Source organism: Tursiops truncatus, chromosome 19 (genome assembly GCF_011762595.2).
Source record: "Tursiops truncatus isolate mTurTru1 chromosome 19, mTurTru1.mat.Y, whole genome shotgun sequence".
NCBI lineage: Eukaryota > Metazoa > Chordata > Mammalia > Artiodactyla > Delphinidae > Tursiops > Tursiops truncatus.
Window position 1 is genome coordinate 52,121,334 of NC_047052.1, and position 17,478 is coordinate 52,138,811.

General features: G+C 53.8%; 1 protein-coding gene and 1 non-coding gene across 3 annotated transcripts in view; both read left to right on the forward strand.

Moving 5' to 3' along the window:
* MYBPC2 (myosin binding protein C2) overlaps positions 1–17,478 on the forward strand; it is a 24,743-nt gene continuing 7,265 nt past the window's right edge. Inside the window, exons 1-20 of one of the 2 annotated variants that reach the window (XM_073796616.1) lie at positions 1–154; positions 1,269–1,337; positions 1,857–1,943; positions 2,093–2,241; positions 2,556–2,673; positions 3,492–3,540; positions 3,728–3,787; positions 5,933–6,126; positions 6,374–6,506; positions 8,676–8,800; positions 8,891–8,996; positions 10,762–10,934; positions 12,381–12,546; positions 13,621–13,727; positions 13,967–13,996; positions 14,192–14,331; positions 15,443–15,602; positions 15,692–15,796; positions 16,264–16,452; positions 16,905–17,039. In XM_073796616.1, the coding sequence (XP_073652717.1) occupies positions 136–154; positions 1,269–1,337; positions 1,857–1,943; positions 2,093–2,241; positions 2,556–2,673; positions 3,492–3,540; positions 3,728–3,787; positions 5,933–6,126; positions 6,374–6,506; positions 8,676–8,800; positions 8,891–8,996; positions 10,762–10,934; positions 12,381–12,546; positions 13,621–13,727; positions 13,967–13,996; positions 14,192–14,331; positions 15,443–15,602; positions 15,692–15,796; positions 16,264–16,452; positions 16,905–17,039 (2,314 nt within the window). In that variant the 5' untranslated portion in view covers positions 1–135. Of the gene's footprint in view, positions 155–1,247; positions 1,338–1,856; positions 1,944–2,092; positions 2,242–2,555; positions 2,674–3,491; positions 3,541–3,727; positions 3,788–5,932; positions 6,127–6,373; positions 6,507–8,675; positions 8,801–8,890; positions 8,997–10,761; positions 10,935–12,380; positions 12,547–13,620; positions 13,728–13,966; positions 13,997–14,191; positions 14,332–15,442; positions 15,603–15,691; positions 15,797–16,263; positions 16,453–16,904; positions 17,040–17,478 lie in introns of both variants that reach the window. The other variant, XM_033845528.2, reaches the window with a different exon arrangement.
* On the forward strand, positions 6,782–6,854 carry TRNAG-UCC (transfer RNA glycine (anticodon UCC)). The gene has a single exon. It is a non-coding gene; the product is annotated as a tRNA-Gly (tRNA).

A 17,478-nucleotide genomic window follows, 5' to 3' on the forward strand; every position in this document is an offset into this window, starting at 1 on the left:
GGCGCGTCTGATGCCTCCCAGGGCCTCCTGGGAGTCTCGGGACTCCTTAAAGGGCTCCCCCCGGGGCCCACCTGTCCTCCTTAAGGCCCATCGGGACACAGCTGCGGTCAGAGGAGAGAGAGCAGGTCCGCCGACATGCCTGAGGAAAAACCAGGTGGATTTGGGGACTCCCTCCCTATGTGGAGACGCGATTCTGTTTTCTGAATGGGGACTGGGGGCTTCTCCCTCCATAGGGTTGGGAGAATGGGGTGCCTTCTCTGTGTGGGGAGGAGCTCCCTTCCTTGTGTGGGATAGGAGGGTCCCATACTTGTGTTAGGTGGGAGGGGGTTTCCCCTTCCCTGTGGGGTGGTAGGGGTTCCTTTCTCTGGGGAGTTGGGGGTTTATCTCTGGGTGCAGATGGAGATTCTCTGATTATGAATTTGTGTCCCTTTTTCTCGTTGAGGATGGGAGTCCTGTGGTTGTAGACTGCGGAGTCTTTGCAGGGTGTTTGGGGTCCTCTACATTTGGGGATGGGGTCTTCTGGGAAGGGACCAGGGTCACTTCTCTGAGTGAGGATTGGGGTCTTTCGCTGCAGGGGAATGAGGTCCTCAATCTGCCTAGATATTAGAGGTTCAAGGTACAAGGTTGTACAAGGTTGAGGGGACCTCATTTCAATGGGAATTGGGGCTTCCCCATGTAGGAATTAGGGGACATTCTCCATATAGAGGCTGGTGAGCTTTTCTTCATGTGCAGTTTTGAGGCCCTTCTTTGAATGGGACTGGAGGCATTTCTTTATATGGGGTTGGGGCTTTCTCTCTATGAGGCAGTGAACAGAGGAGACACAAGCCCCCAGGGAGGACCCCTCCTCCCTGGGTGTCCAGTCCGCTGGCACCAGACCAACCAGGCTGAGGGATGGTGGTCCAGCCCCTCGCTGCAGCTGGGGCCCCAGCGGGCCAGGTGCCAGCAGGCAGGACGGGTGCAAGATGCTGTGGTCAGCAGGAGTATCCAGTTTCCAGCCCAGGGGAAGAGCTAATTATACCTCCAAGACCTAAAAGGTCAGAGCCTGGTGGCCTGGGTGGATGGGGCATGGCCTGCCTGGGGCAAGGAGAAACCGGATCTCACAGACTCTGGGATTAGAGATAAATTTACACCTGGACTGCTGGACTCCAGATTCCGAAGGAGGAGGGGCCCAGGGACCTGCACTCCTGGGTTCTGGAAGAGGAGAACGCTGAGCACGTGCTCAACTGTGAATATCTCCTGCCTCACAGCGGCCAAAAATGCCCCCGCAGGCAAAGATGACACCAAACCGGCTCCCAAGGAAGCCCCGCCTCCAGAGGCTCTTGCAGAGCCCCCCAAAGGTGAGATGGTGTTCCAGAGGGTGGGGCAGAAGCTGGCACCTCATCCCCCAGCCTCCGCTGGCCCCTCTGCACCTTCCCGCTCTCTCTCCTTTGGTCCACCCTCCCCACAGCTCCAGTGCTGACCGCCCTCCCCTGCTCACAGCCTTCCCTGGCTCCCCAGTGCCTCCAGGACAGAGCCTAGCCCCTCAGCCTGGCCTTCAAGCCCCCAGCAACTGGTTCATTCATCACCGAGTCCTGCCCAGCTCTGAATGCCCCAGTCTATCCTCTCCTATCCCAAAGCCCCATTTAAGACCATCCGGTTCACAGATGGGGAAACTGAGGCCCAAAGGGGCGGGGAACCTGGTCCCGCAGCTACCTGCATGAAGCGTGGTCTCTCCCAGGTCAGGAGAAGCCACTGTGCCCCAAGGTCTTTGACTGCTGAGCAGAGGGTCCCTCATTCACTCTCAACCCCGCCCCCAAAGTAGCCTGCCGTCCCCTCCCTGGCTGGCCTTAGACCCCCTAATCCTGTCTCCTGAGCAGAAGCCCCACCTGAGGACCAGTCTCCCACCGCTGAGGAGCCCACCGGCATTTTCCTGAAGAAGCCAGCCTCTGTGTCGGTGGAGACTGGTGAGGGGTGCCTCGGGGAGGATCGGGTGGGGGCTGGGCTCCTGGGTCTGAGGGAGGCAGGGCTGGGGTCTCCCGGCTTCCCAGTCCTCTCCATAGAGTCTTATGACTCCTGCCTGGCCATTCCCTCCCACCCCTCCACCCCCACCCAGGAAAGGATGCCGTGATCTTGGCCAAGTTGAACGGGAAAGAGCTGCCGGACAAACCAGCCATCAAGTGGTTCAAGGGGAAGTGGCTGGAGCTGGACAGCAAGAGTGGGGCCCGATTCTCCTTCAAGGAGTCCCACGACTCTGCCAGCAATGTGAGGACCCTGTGGGGACTCGAGGGCTTGTGGGCCAGGGCTGGAGGTCGTGTGGAGCTCCTTGGTAGGGGTTGTGCCGGGCAGGAGGGAAGAATGTTTGGGCCGGGGCAGGGTGCACCTGGGCACGGCGTGTGCGTGCCCAGAGAGCTCTCAGGGTCAGGGACGCAGGCCCCCAGAGGCCAAGATTGTCCAGGCATGGGAAGAGACAGCTGGCCCTTCCTGGGGGCACTCAGAGTTGTGAGGTGGGCTCTGGGGGAGGTGGGGTGGCACTGGGGGTCGGACATGTGCACCCATACCCCTGGCCTGGCCCCCAGGTATACTCCTTGGAGCTGCACATCAGGAAGGTGGTACTGGGTGACCGCGGGGATTACCGCCTCGAGGTCAAAGCCAAGGACATCTGCGACAGCTGTGCCTTCAAAATTGATGTGGAGGGTACGCTGGCGGGGGTGGGGGCCAGGGGTCTTGGGTCTGGTTGGGGGGATGGATCTGTCAGCCAGGTGTGGGGAGAGTATACTGATGTGGGGACAAGGCGGGCACAGGTTTTCGGAAGATGGAGCACAGAGGCAGGGGTCAGGTTGTTCAAAATAGGGGAGACGATCTACCGGCTTAGAGGGTGAGGAGGTGTAGATTTGGGGGTGAAAAGGTTCAGGGTTTGGGGGTGTTCACGTGGAACTTAGGAGGTGAGTTATGTAGATTCCAGGGTCACAGTGTACAAGCTTGAGAAAGTGGCAGTAAGGGCTCGGGAAGTGAGGGTGTCCCAGGTTTTTTTTTGTTTTTTGGTTTTTTAAAGTATAATTTCCATTTTATTGTCCACTGTTTATTTCAGGGGAGTCTAAGGGTGGACAGGTTTAGGGTGAGGGTGTACAGGATGGATGGGAGGCTACACAGATTTGGGAGCCTGTGTATGGAACTCTGAGAGTGTACAGGTTTGGGGGCATCTGCAGCCCAGGATGTGTGGGGACTTAAACATGGAGGGCACAGGGAATGAGGCTGCCCAGCCCCGGGGAGAAGGGCCAGCCAGCCCAGGTGTGAGGGGGATACAGGCCGCTGAGAGAGGGTGGTGCATGGCGGCCAGCGAAATGCATCTACAAGCAGAGGGTGTCCAGTCCCAAGTGAGAGGGTGTGCTGGCCCGAGAGATGGAGGAAAAGGGGTCTGGGGGAGGTTGTGCAGGCCTGGGGTGGGCACTCTTGTTCTTAGATCAGGCCTTGCCTCCAAGCTCACCTTCCCTTCCCCCATTGCCTCTCCCCAGCGCCCAATCAGGACTCCGCTGGGCAGAGTCTAGAAAGCTTCAAGCGTTCGTAAGTGACCCCGGACCCTGGGGAGGGGCAGGAGTATGTCCTGGTGCCAAGGACCATGGGAGGGTGTCCCTTGGGAGGGGCAGCTGTGGGAGAAGGGGAGGATCAGGGAGGGCAAGGAGTGGGGACCCAGGGTGAGTCTGAGGGTCGGGACCTCCATGGGGTTCACACTCCCTCTCAATGGCCACAGGGGTGAAAAGATGCCGGAAGGCAAAGGTGAGCTGGATTTCAGCGGCCTGTTGCAGAAGAGGTGAGTCCACCCCGCCTGGCACAGAAAGGGGAGATGGGGCCTCAAGGAGGAGAAGGATGGTGGGTGAGGCCCCCCTGCCCCCCGTTGCTTCCGCACTGCCATCCCGGGACTCTGCCTCCCCTCCATCTACCCATTCCTTGCCCACCCAGCCACCTGTCCATTCACCCATCCACCCATTCACCCACACCCCTACCCACAGCCCCACCCAACCAACAATCTGCCCATCACTTCTCCTACCTACCCACCCTTTAACCCATCGTCCTCACATCCACTTTCCTGTCCACTCAGGCTCCAATTCACCTACTCATCCACCTGTTCACCCAACCAACCATCCATCCATCCACTTGTCCATTCACCCACCCACCAGGCTGTCCACTCATCCAGCCAGCCAGCCAGCTATTTATCCATCTACCCATCAACCCACCCACTCATCAGCCTGCCCACTCATCTATTCAGGCAACCAGCTACCTATTTATCCATCTACGAATCTACCCATCCACCTACCTGCCCACCGCCCATCCATCTGCCCACATATCCATTCATCTACCCACCTCTTCCCACTTGTCCGTCCATGCATCGGCCATTACACTCAGCCACCCATTCATTAACCCATTCATTCATCCTTCACCCACCTACCGCATCATCCACTTCCCCATCTATTGAGGCACCCATCTATCCACGTTTCCACCAGCCATCTGTCTACCATGCATCCACCTTCCCATCTGCACCTGTATCTCTCTTTCAACTGAGTCCAACATCCCACCCATCTACTCATTCACCTACCCATTTGCCAGCCTTTCCTCTGTCAACTGTTCACCTCTTCAACGGCACACCCATCCTCCCAGATAGCTCCCTGTTAGACTCATCTATATGAAGTTGCTATTCTGTAGGTAAAAAATGATTGAATACTGGCAATTTCATATTATTCTACATGATGCTTGTCCAATCACTCAGTTATTCATTATCTGCTGGTCCACGGATCTATCCTTCTACTCACTCAACTATCTCCATAACCAAATCCCCAGAAACTCCATTTACTAATAGATTCATCTGTTTGTCTTTACCCAGCCAACCATCTTCCCAGGCATCTTCCATCAACATATTCACCCAACTGCTCACCCAGCCATCTGCCACCAACTCATCAATCCACCCACTTACCCAGCCATCCTCCATCAACCCATCCACCTGTCTTAATGCCACCCATCCCCTACCAACCTACCCATCCATTGACCCATTCATCCATCAACTTAGCCATCCATGGACCCCTCCACCCATTTACCAGTTCCCCACCTAATGCTCTGTACGTCAATCCAGATATTCATATGTCCCCCAAATTCACCCACGCATCTATCCTTCTTTTGTTCCCTCCCCTTCCTTCCTTCTTTCCAGAGATTCACTCTCTCTCACTCATCAAACATCTTCTGAGGCCTCCCGTCTACCAGGCCCTGATCAGGGGACAGGGAGAAGTTTGACTGGTTCCCTGACACTGAGTCGCTCATTGCCTTGGGAAGATGGGTCTGATCCAGCAGACACAGACACAGACCATGACTGTTTAGTGTGGTCAGAGAGAAGGTCCCACGAGGGCCTTGTGAGAGCTCAGAGTGAGGGCAACTGAGGTGCTGGCAGGACAGGGGGTGCCTCATGGAGGAGGGAACTTCGGTACTAGCATTTGTAGGATTGAAGAGCAGGTGGAGATGGGTCATCCAGGCAGGGACAGACGTTGTGCAAAGGCTGGGATGCAGGAGCGAGCCCAGAGTGCTCAGGAAAAGGCAGGTAGGGTGGTTTGGATAGCTGTGGGAGTGTGATGGGACAGAGGGCGAGGTTGTGATTTCGAGGCTGAGTGGCTGGGGTTTCCTCCTGAGGGCAATGGGGAGCTATGGAGGAGTTTTGAGCAGGGAAGGGGTGGCATCTGATGTGGGGGTCAGAAATAGCCCTCTGGGGCCAAGTGGAGAACCGACTGGAGGTGAAGAGATGAGATGAGGTCAGGAGGCCAGGGAGGAGGCTGGAGCAATGGTTCAGGTGGGACAGGATAAGGAATAACAGACCCAGAGAGAGAAAGTGACACAGCAAGTGAGTGGAGAAGGCAGAGGGAGACCCTCACCTCCTCACTCCCTGGTGGCCCCGGCCTGTTCTCTCCACCTTCAGGCAGGTGGTTGAGGAGGAGAAGAGAAAGAAGAAAGATGACGATGATCTAGGCATCCCGCCTGAGATTTGGGAGCTCCTGAAAGGGGCAAAGAAGAGCGAGTATGAGAGGATTGCCTTCCAGTATGGCATCACTGACCTCCGGGGCATGCTGAAGCGACTCAAGAAGGCCAAGGTCGAGGTCAAGAAGAGTGCAGGTCAGTGCTGGTCTGAGGGGAGACGGGCCCTGCCCATAGGGACTCCAGCACCATAGGTATCTGATGTTTGGACCCTGGACTTATCTTTTGGAGGTCCTAATCTGAGGAGTAATAGAGATGCCAGTTCTCAGGGGCCTCCAAGTTCACAGGAGGCTCTCTGACCTTGGTGGTCTGGGGAGGGAGACTTGACAGCTCAGGACAGTGAGAACCTCTCAGCTCCATCCCGCTTGCATCCCTCAATCTCCAGCCTTCACGAAGAAGCTGGATCCAGCCTACCAAGTGGACAAAGGCAACAAGATCAAGTTGGTGGTAGAGATTAGCGACCCAGACCTTCCCCTCAAGTGGTTCAAGAACGGTCAAGAAATCAAACCAAGTAGCAAGTATGTGAGAGGGGCAGTCCCCGGGTTGGGGGTATCCAAGTCCCAGAGAGGGAGTCCAGAAATAAGGCTGGCCACTCTTAACCCAGAAAGGGCACTCCCTCATCCATATGAAAAGTGCAAATACCTCGGTAGAAAAACAGACAAAGGCGATGAAGAACAGGAATTCAGTTAGAAGAAACCCAAGTAGCTAATTCACTAAGTACATATTCAACCTTGCAAACACAACCACCACCACCACTAATAATAACGCAAGTCAAAACAACGGTCTTGGGACTTCCCTGGTGGCCCAGTGGTTAAGACTCTGCACTTCCAATGCAGGAGGCCCGGGTTCGATCCCCGGTCAGGGAACTAAGATCCCGCATGCCACAGCTAAGACCCGGCGCAGCCAAATAAATAAATAAAATAAATATTAACAAACAAACAAACAAAAACCCCACCAACGGTCTTTCTGCTCTCCAAATGGGCAAAAACTTTACAAAATGATAAAATCTGGACTCCCCTGGCAGTCCAGTGGTTAAGACGCAGCGCATCCACTGCAGGGGGCGCGGGTTCGATCCCTGGTTGTGGAACTGAGATCCCCATGTGCCTCATGCCGGGGTGCAGCCCCCCCCCCCCAAAAAAAAGGATAAAACCTAGTGCTGGAGAAGACATAGGGAAATAGGTCCACATGTTATTGGTGGGAATGTAAATTGGCAAATCTCCAAAAGGGCAGTGTATTCTAAAGCCTTTATCTGTTTTTAAAATATTTCTTCATTTTGGCTGTGCCAGGTCTTAGTTGCGGCATGCGGGATCTAGTTCCCCGACCAGGGATCGAACCCAGGCCCCCTGCATTGGGAGAGCGGAGTCTCACCCGCTGGACCACCAGGGAAGTCCCCCCAAAACCTTTAGATCGTGCAAGCCTAGGTATTTATCATAAGGGCATGATCGTGGTTATTCATATTTAGCTGCAAGGATGTTCACTGGGACATTTGCTGCTGTAGCAAAAAGTCAGATAACCAAAACATACAATTCCATGTTAAGGTGCTGTGCAGTCACTAAAAAAGATATTCTAAGATTTATACTGACATGGGAAGCTGTTCAAGATTAGTGTTATGTTGTTATGAAGCAGAAACCAACACACCATTGTAAAGCAATTATACTCCAATAAAGATGTAAAAAAAGAAAAAAACAGATTAGTGTTATGTGCAGAAGCACAGTGCTCATCTCTGCTTCACAAAATGTTAATCTACGTGTAGATTAGATATAAAAAGATTGGAAAGAGAGAGGCCAAAATATTTGTAGCTGTTATCTCTTGATGATACCATTATGGATGGGTTCTATTTTTATTATTTTCCCCTTGGCTGTGTTTTCCAAATTTCTCATCACGAGCATTTTGGATAAGATAAAAATTATGTTAATTAAGTTACAGGTTAGGCTTCCCTGGTGGCGCAGTGGTTGAGAGTCCGCCTGCCGATGCAGGGGACACGGGTTCATGCCCCGGTCTGGGAAGATCCCACATGCCGCGGAGCGGCTGGGCCCGTGAGCCGTGGCCGCTGAGCCTGCGCGTCCGGAGCCTGTGCTCCGCAACGGGAGGGGCCACAGCAGTGAGAGGCCCGCGTACCGCAAAAAAACAAAACAAAACAAAAGAAAGATACAGGTTAAGTTGCTGTAACAGAGTCCCCAGAACATATTAATTTAGAGAGAAAGATATTTCTGGCGGATTGAGCTAGACGCAGGTTCCATATTTTTTGGCTACACCATTTCTCGTGGTGGTGTCCTCATCTGCATGATTGAAGCGGGTCATGGGCACGTCTGTGTCTATCAGACAGGAAGCTGGAAGGAGAGAAGTCTAGAACAAGCACCGCAAAATTACAGATGACCTTGCAGTTATGCCATCACATCCATTCACATTCTGTTGGTCCACGCTCAGTGGTGCGGCCCGCCGAGCCACAAAGGAGGCTGGGAAATGTAGTTGTCTAGGTGGGTCGCTGTGTGTCCCTGCTAAATGGAAGAAGACGGATATGGGTGGACGGTCAGTATTTCTGCTGTGGTTACGTAAATACTAGAACTTGGACCGTCGATCTCCTCCCACACAATTTGGCTCTGAGAGGGAGTGGCCTGTCCTGAGGATAGATGGGTGGACGCAGAGTCTCCCCCATGCCCTGGCTTGAGCTGAGACTTCTGCGTCAGGCACGTGTTTGAGAATGTTGGTAAGAAGCGAATTCTCACCATCAACAAGTGCGCGCTGGCGGACGATGCTGCTTATGAGGTCGTCGTCAAAGATGAGAAGTGTTTCACTGAGGTCTTCGTCAGAGGTGAGGCCGGGATTTGGGCGTGAGCTTGGGGAGTGGGGCTCTGGAGGGGATCCTGAACCTACTGACCTCCTGTCGCCCTGCACCCCACAGAACCCCCAGTCTTGATTGTCACACCCCTCGAGGACCAGCAGGTGTTTGTGGGCGACCGGGTAGAAATGGCAGTGGAGGTGTCAGAAGAGGGCGCCCAAGTCATGTGGTAAGTGACTCTTGACCCCTGATCTCCACACAGATGCCCACAGTGTCTTTGTCTCACAGTGTCTTTGCCCACAGTCATCCATACAGATGCCCACAGTGTCTTTGTCTCAGTCTTGATCTTTAGGACCTCTCTCTTTTTTTTTTTTTAAATTCAATTTTATTAATTTATTTTTGGCTGCATTGGGTCTTCGTTGCTGCGCGCGGGCTTTCTTTAGTTGAGGCGAGCAGGGGCTACTCTTCCTTGCAGTGCGCGGGCTTCTTACTGCCCTGGCTTCTCTTGTCACGGAACACGGGCTCTAGGCCCGCGGGCTTCAGTAGTTGTGGGGCACAGGCTCAGTAGTTGTAGTGCACGGGCTTAGTTGCTCCGCGGCATGTGGGATCTTCCAGGACCAGGGCTCGAGCCCGTGTCCCCTGCATTGGCAGGCGGATTCTTAACCACTGAGCCACCAGGGAAGCCCCAGGACCTCTCTTGAAGATTTCAGACCTTTAACCGGTAGTTTCCAGGAGACCTCAGCCTTTCTTTATAAATCCTGATCCTCACCCATGACCTCTTTCTGAAACTTCTGACCTCTCCCCATCCCATCCTCTTCCAGGTCTTTTTCCTGATCCCTGCTATTTCTGATTCTTTAAGTTATTTATTCACCCATTCAACCAATTATCCATGCTTTGACTATTCATTCATGTATCCATCCATCCATCTCCCCAGCCCCCAATCCATCCATCCATCATCTCCCCGTCCATCCCATTGATTCATCCATCCATCCACCCACCCGTCCACCCACTCACCCATCTACCCATCCATTCGTCCATTCTTACATCTATTCCCCCTCCAACAAGTCTTTATTGAGCACCTGTTGTGTGGTGGCACTCTTCCATGTATTGGAGAGAAAATGGAGAGAATATATATTAACCTGCCCTTGTGGAGTTTATGATCTGGCCAACTGCTGGGGTGGAGTGTGTGTGTGTGTGTGTTGGAGACAGAAACAGGCATTAATAAAGTCATCACACAAATAAATGTCAAAGTTTTATTTTGACAAATATTGATATTGCAGAGGATCAATAACTGATGCTATAACCACTTTTTTTTTTTTTTTTTTTTCTTGCAATACACGGGCCTCTCACTGTTGTGGCCTCTCCCGTTGCGGAGCACAGGCTCCAGACGCGCAGGCTCAGCGGCCGTGGCTCACGGGCCCAGCTGCCCCGCGACATGTGGGATCTTCCCGGACGGGGGCACGAACCCATGTCCCCTGCATCGGCAGGTGGACTCTCAACCACTGCGCCACCAGGGAAGCCCTATAACCACTTTTTAATAGGAGAAAAGGACTCAGGAGGTCAGGGAAAGCTTCCTGGAGGAGGTGACGATTGAGATGAGGTTCGAATGATGAGGAGGTAGAAGTGAAGTGGGAGGACTGGCCCAAGCAGGGAAGCACCATTTACTGAGGCCACAATATTTGACATCTCTCTGTGACCCCGAACTTCCTCCATGTTCTGACCTCTCCCCATGACCCTTTTTTTGTGTCTCCTGACCTCCAACTGAGACCTGTGGCCTGTCACCTCTTCTTCCTCTTTTTCTCCCCAACCCCCACCTGCGATCCATCCATTCTAGACACCTCTATCAACCTTTGTCTCTCATCCTTTGCGTGATCTCCCTTCTGACTCCTGATTCCTTCTCAGGACTGTCTGTCTGGCCCCTCACTCACCTCTGACATCCAGACTCCAGCCTAAGCGAGCCCCTCACTTCCCCCCTTCCTGTCCCCTCCACCCAGGACGAAAGATGGCGTGGAACTGACGCGGGAGGATTCCTTCAAGTCCATGTACCGCTTCAAGAAGGATGGGAAGCGTCACATCCTCATCTACTCGGATGTGACCCTGGCGGATAGTGGTCACTACCAGGTCATGACCAACGGCGGCCAGTGTGAGGCGGAGCTCATCGTGGAAGGTAGGGGGCCTCCCAGTGGGGCAGGGAGCCGCACTGCGCATGCTTCAGCGCGCCACTCGAAGTTGCCCAAGCCCCAAATCTTGGAGCTGTCCCTGACTCCTTCTTTGCCTCATACCCTACATTTGATTCACCAGCAAATCCCGGTGGCTCCACCTTCAAAGGATATCCTGAATCTCACCACTTCTCTCCACCTCCATTGCCCTCACCTGGCCCAGGTCTCCATCCCCCGCCCCCCATACCCTGGACTGTGGCAATAGTCTCTTCACTGCTCTCTCTGTTTCTACACTTGCGCCTCAACCCTGACTCCAGCCAGAGTGATCCTTGTAAAATGTCAGGTGGTGAAAACTGAACACATTCTGTGGTCTAGTTCACAGGACTGGACCCATGTCGGTTTCCTGGTTTGGATAGTAGACTACAGTTACGAGACATGTCACCATTGGGGGGAGCTGGGTGAAGGGTACATGGGACTCTATGTGCTATTCCCCCCCTTTTTTTTCTATGTGCTATTTTTACAAACTCCTGTGAGTCTGTAATATTTTCAATATAAAAAGATAAAAAAAAAAAAAGCCCGAGTCATTAATAGGCCAGATAAATGATGGTAGTTCCCTCTGTAGCCATAAAAAAGGACAATTTTTAGTTAGTGATTTGGAAGGGTTTCCAAGATGTATTGTTAGGTGAAGAAGCAAATATGCCACTATTTGTATGGAGGGGAAAGAGAGGAAGCAAGGGAAGGAGGGAGGGAGGAAGGAAGGAAAGAAGGAAAGAAAGAAAGGAAGGAAGAAAGAGAAAGAAAGAAGGGAATGAACTGTGTGTACATCTTTGCTTTTCTGGCTATGAACTGGCTATAGTGTCTCTGGAGAAGGGATCGAGACCGGTACGATTGGAAGTGGGTGGGTTAGAGATTTCCCGCTCTATAGCTACATCCTCTTATCATTTTATTTTTAAGCCATACAAGTGCATTGTTTTATTTAAAAAATTAAAAAGAAAATGTAAGTCAGATCGCAGCCATGTTCCCAACACCCTCCAGCAGTTTCCACCTCACTTGGAGTCAATGCAAAGTGCTCTCCATGGCCCACGGGATGTGTCCTGCCTGTGCCGTCTCCCACGTCTGCTTTGCTCCCTCCGCACCAGCCTGCTGGCTGTTTCCCAAACCAACAAGCCTGCTTTCCTCTGCAGGGCCTTTGCACATGCTGTGCCCTCTACCTGGGAGCCTTCTGCGGCCTCCCTGCCATCCCTCAGGCCTCATCGCTCCCTCTAGTTATTGGTTTGTGTGTTTCCCATTCACTGTCTCTCTCCCCACTAGAACGTGAGCTCACGAGGCCCACACATTGTTTCACGGCCAGAATCCCAAGAACCTGGGACACTGCTTGGCCCATAATGGGTGTTCGCCAGTCTTTGTGGACTGCCCGCAGTTTGATGGCCCCATCTCCTTCCCTCCCCATCCAGAGAAACAGCTGGAGGTCCTGCAGGACATTGCAGATGTGACGGTGAAGGCCTCAGAACAGGCCATGTTCAAGTGTGAGGTGTCCGATGAGAAGGTCACGGGCAAGTGGTACAAGAATGGGGTCGAGGTGCGGCCCAGCAAGAGGATCACCATGTCCCACATCGGGAGGTGCGGAGTGGACTGCGGACGTGGTCTGCAGACTTTGTGGTTTAAAAGAACAAGGGTTTAGGGAATTCTCTGGCCGTCCAGTGGTTAGGACTCTGTCCTCGCTGCCACGGCCTGGGTTCAATCCCTGGTCGGGGAACTAAGGTCCCACAAACCATGCAGGACTGCGAAAAAACAAAACAAACGACAACAATAAAACACAAGGGTTTATTTCATTGTGAGTCTCAGGGTTGGTGGGAGGCTGGCTGATCTCGGATGGCTGTCTTCCTGGGCTCCCTCAGGCCCTCATCTGGGTCAACTGGGCTGCCTCCACTCTGGTGCGTGGGACGTCTCATTCCCCAGGAGGCTGCTCCTGACATATTCACGTGGCCAACACAGGTGTCCCGAGAGAGAGCAGAAGCGAAGAGGGCCTCTGAGGGCTGGGCTGGGCGCTGTCCCAGTGTCACTTCCACTATATCCTATGGGGCAAAGGAGGTCACAGGCGGCAAGGTCTCCTTGCAAGGGTCACGGCTACAGGACAGGAAACTTGTGACTATATTTGCAAAGTCAGTTTTGGCGGGGAGGCCATCTAGCTAGGGAAACGGGGCTGGAATTCAAAGCGTAGCACGTGGACACCTGAGATAAACACCTGGTAATCTGCAGAATGCCGAGAACCACTGTGATGCCAGCAGAACGTCGTGCCCCTGTGGATTTCCTGATCATAGCTCTTGGCAGACGTAGACTTTTTCTGGGTTCTGTGTGAGGCCCCTGCCTGCTGATGGTGTCAGTAATGCTGAGAACTAATCTTAATGCTTTACAGCGCACTTACCAGGTGCCAGGGAGTCTTCTAAATGCCTTACAACAACCCCCTTGTAGATTGTGAACATTACCTCTATTTTATAGATGAAGAAACGGAGGCACAGAGAGGTTAAGTGACTTGCCCGAGGTCACACAGCTAGTAAGGGGCAGAGCGAGATTTGGGTCCAGGCACTAGCATTGCATTGAACGCGGGGATCGCATGGCGGCGCGTGTGTCTCCGCGGTGGTCCCCAGGGCGACCTGGCCTGACCTTTGCCCTGCACCCCCCCACTCCCCTTAGGTTCCACAGATTGACGATTGACGATGTTCGCCCTGAGGATGAGGGAGACTACACGTTTGTGCCCGACGGCTATGCCCTGTCCCTCTCGGCCACACTCAACTTCCTGGGTGAGGATACCTCCTTGTCTCCCCCTGGCTGCCAGCGCACCTGCCCTCCCAGACCCCAACCCCCTTCAGGATTAAGTCTCCCTAACTGTACGCTGGGGGTGACAGCAGGTGCTTGTGGGAGGAGGGACAGTCATGGGCCTGAGTCCACCTCCCAACCCCTCAGGTCCCAGGGTGATGGGGTGTGAGGGGGGGGATCAGGGGCCCCATAGACCTAACCATCAGTCTTTTTTGTCCTCCAGAAATCACGGTGGAGTACGTCCCCAAGCAAGGTAGGGACCAGAGGCTGCTGTGGTCCTTAGGCTGGGGGCCTGGACTCCTGGCTCTGAGGGCAGAGGGGCAGGGGACCTGGACCGCTGGTTCTCTGTGGCTGTTGGAAGCCAGCTTCTCAGGAGATCCTCTGGAGGGGATGGGGAGGGCCCAGCTGCCCACTCCCAAGTTCCCCAGCATCTCTCCTCTGCCACCAGAGCCACCAAAGATCCACCTGGACTTCTCGGGCAAGACCTCGGAAAACACAGTTGTGGTCGTGGCTGGAAACAAGCTGAGGCTGGACGTGTCCATCACAGGGGAGCCCCCTCCTGTCGCCACCTGGATGAAGGAGGATGAGGTAGGTGGAGCTTCCCCTGTGCCCTGACTTCGCCCTCTCAGCTCTGCTGGGTGACTTTAGGCAAGCTGGTTTCCCTCTCTGAGCTTCAGTTTGTCTGTAAAATGAGGAATTTGATTCCTTCTTCAGAGGGTTGTTTTGAAGATTGGAGATTCTGTTTGTTCACCACATGGTTCTGGCCTAGCACGTGATGAGTGCTCCAACCATTCATCCATCCACCCATCCATCCACCCATGAACCCATTAATCAGTCAATCAGTCCTGCCATCCATTAGGTCATCCATCTAACCATCTTTCCATTCATCAGTTCATTGATTGATTAATGAATTCATCCAGTAATTAATCCATTTGTCCATTTATCCATGAATCAATCCACTTATCCATCCATCCATCCAACAGATATTTTCATCTTGTATGTTCCAGGCCCTGAAACAGTTCAATTTTTCTTCTCTCCTCTGGGCTTCAATTTCCTCTTCTGTAAAACGGATAGACTTGACTCAATCTTCATTCATTCCTTCACTCAGCAAACACCCCCTGATGTTTCCTGTATGTCAGGCTCTTGCATAGGCATTGAGGATACAACCGTGAATCAGATGCAGCCCCTGCCTTCCTGGAGCCTTCACTTTTGGAGAGAGGCAGACACGTGCCCAAACAGTCACAGTTCAGGGTGATCAGGGCGGAGAGAAAGGGAGGTACCAGAAGCTATGAGGATTCTGTCATAGCAGTCAGAGTGGGCTGTCACTTTCAGCTGAGGGCAGCCAGGAGTGCTTTCCAGACGAGGCGACTTCTGGGTGGGTTCTAAAGGATGGGTAACGGTATAGCAGAGAGAGAAGTGGGTCAGGGCATTGCATGCCCTGGGGATCAGCTTTGCAAAATCTTGGGGATGAGACAGCCTGGCGTTTTTAATGAAGGGTGGTGTTTGGAAGGCAAGGAGGGCAGTGGCAGGGGGGTGATGAGGCTGGGGGCAGACCCAGCAGGTCCACTTGTGCTGGGTCCACATCCTGTGTATTGTGTGGTCACGGGGAGCCATTGGAGACTGTTGGGCAGGGGAGGGGTGGAGGGCGGTCTGGGTTTTGAGAGAGGTAGAAAAAGGCCATCTGGTGGGCTGTGTTCAGGTGTTCTCAAGCACTGAGGGCAGGGTCCACATCGAGAAGCAGAAAGACACCAGCAGCTTCGTGATCGAGAGCACGGAGCGAGCTGATGAGGGCCGCTACACCATCAAGGTCACCAACCCCGTCGGCGAGGACGTGGCCACCATCTTCTTACGGGTTGTGGGTGAGCAGAGGGGAGCAAGGGGGCTGAGCCAGGGGGGGTTCCCCGAGGCCATGAGGTGTCCTCTGACCATCCTGCCTCCCCTTCCCCAGATGTCCCAGATCCCCCGGAGGCTGTGCGTGTCACATCGGTTGGAGAAGACTGGGCCACCCTAGTCTGGGAGCCACCCAAGTATGACGGGGGACAGATGGTCACCGGTGAGTGCCCGTGTGCCACAGTGCCCATGACCTCTGATGACCTCCCTGTCCCCTGACTTCTCCTTGACCTCCAAGAGTCCCTATAGCATCCTCAGTGACCACCCTCGGAAACTCGGTTTTCCATCTTCAATAGCTCACGATCCCTTTTGCCCTCCCTATCATTCTTTACTCCCCAGCAACCTGGGAACCCTCACTTTGGCTAACAGCCTAGGATTTTCTGTGACTCCTTACGCCCTGATTCATGACCTCCTTACGCCCTGATTCATGACCTGTGGCCCTTCTTGATCCCTGGCCCCATGACGGGTAACCTCTGACTGCTCTGTGACCCTGAGATCAACTCAAGAGTCACGGCCTCAGACCTCTCAGAGTCATGTGACCTTTTGATGTGCCTTTGACTGCCCCAACTGACCTGGGACCCCAGGCCTCCCCATGACTTCCCACTTCTCTCTGCTTGCGGGGGCCTCCAGGGTACCTCCTGGAGCGGAAGAAGAAGGGCTCTCAGCACTGGATGAAGCTGAACTTCGAGGTCTTCACGGAGACCACCTACGAGTCCACCAATATGATCGAGGGCATCCTCTACGAGATGCGGGTCTTTGCTGTCAACGCCATTGGGGTCTCCCAGCCCAGCGGCAAAACCAAGCCCTTCATGCCTATTGGTGATGCTCCTCTGCACCCTCACCGAGCCCCCGCCCACCTCTGACCCATGGCCTGCCCGTCACTGATCTCTAAGCCTACACCCTGGCCTTGACTCCCTTGACTCCGCTGACGTCTGTCCCCTCTCATCCAACAACTCAAGACATTGACCCCCCAGCCCCACGCATCCTCCTGACCTCTTCCTGACCCAGTACAACAGCCACCGACCTCTATGATCCTAGACTCCATGCTGTCCCCCGAATATGGCATTGACCTCTGACCTACCACACAGACACCTATCCCTGCCCTTGGAGACCTCACGATTCCTTGAGATCTTGTTTTAATGACCCGTGATGCCACATCCTTGCTCCCTGACCTTTGGCCCACCATATTGATCCCTTTCCTGACCAGTGACTCCAGCTCTGACCCCTGAGCCCTCATTTACCCTACCTCCCCTTTCCCTGGATTCTTACAGCACCCACAAGTGAACCCCAGCACCTGACAGTGGAGGATGTGACGGACACCACCACCACCCTCAAGTGGCGGCCCCCAGATAGGATTGGGGCAGGTGGCATCGATGGGTACCTGGTGGAGTACTGCGTGGAAGGCTGTGAGTTACCCCGTCTGGCCTGGTGGGGGGCGGTGGCACACACACAGTCCCAGAGGCCTGCAAATAGGGCAGTGCAGGGACAGATCTCTGCCATAGCGAACGGCCCTTCTGTCTGTGCCTGCCTGAATCCCTGGGATGGGATGGGTCAAGCCAGGCCTCCAGTGACCGGCTTGTCCTCTCTCCCTCCCCCCTCCCTCCCCTACACCCATCCTCCACATAGTGATACCTTTTTATCCATCCATCCAAGTATTTATCTACTACCTATGTTGCTCCTCCTGTGTTCTATCTAGTTATCCATTCATCTACCCACCCAACCAATCTTTCATCCATCCATCCATCCATTCTTCCATCCATGTATCCTTCCTTCCTTCTTTTCCTTCCTTCTTTTTCACCTCTTATTTCTCCCTCCCTCCGTCCCTTCTTTCCTTCTTTTTCTCCA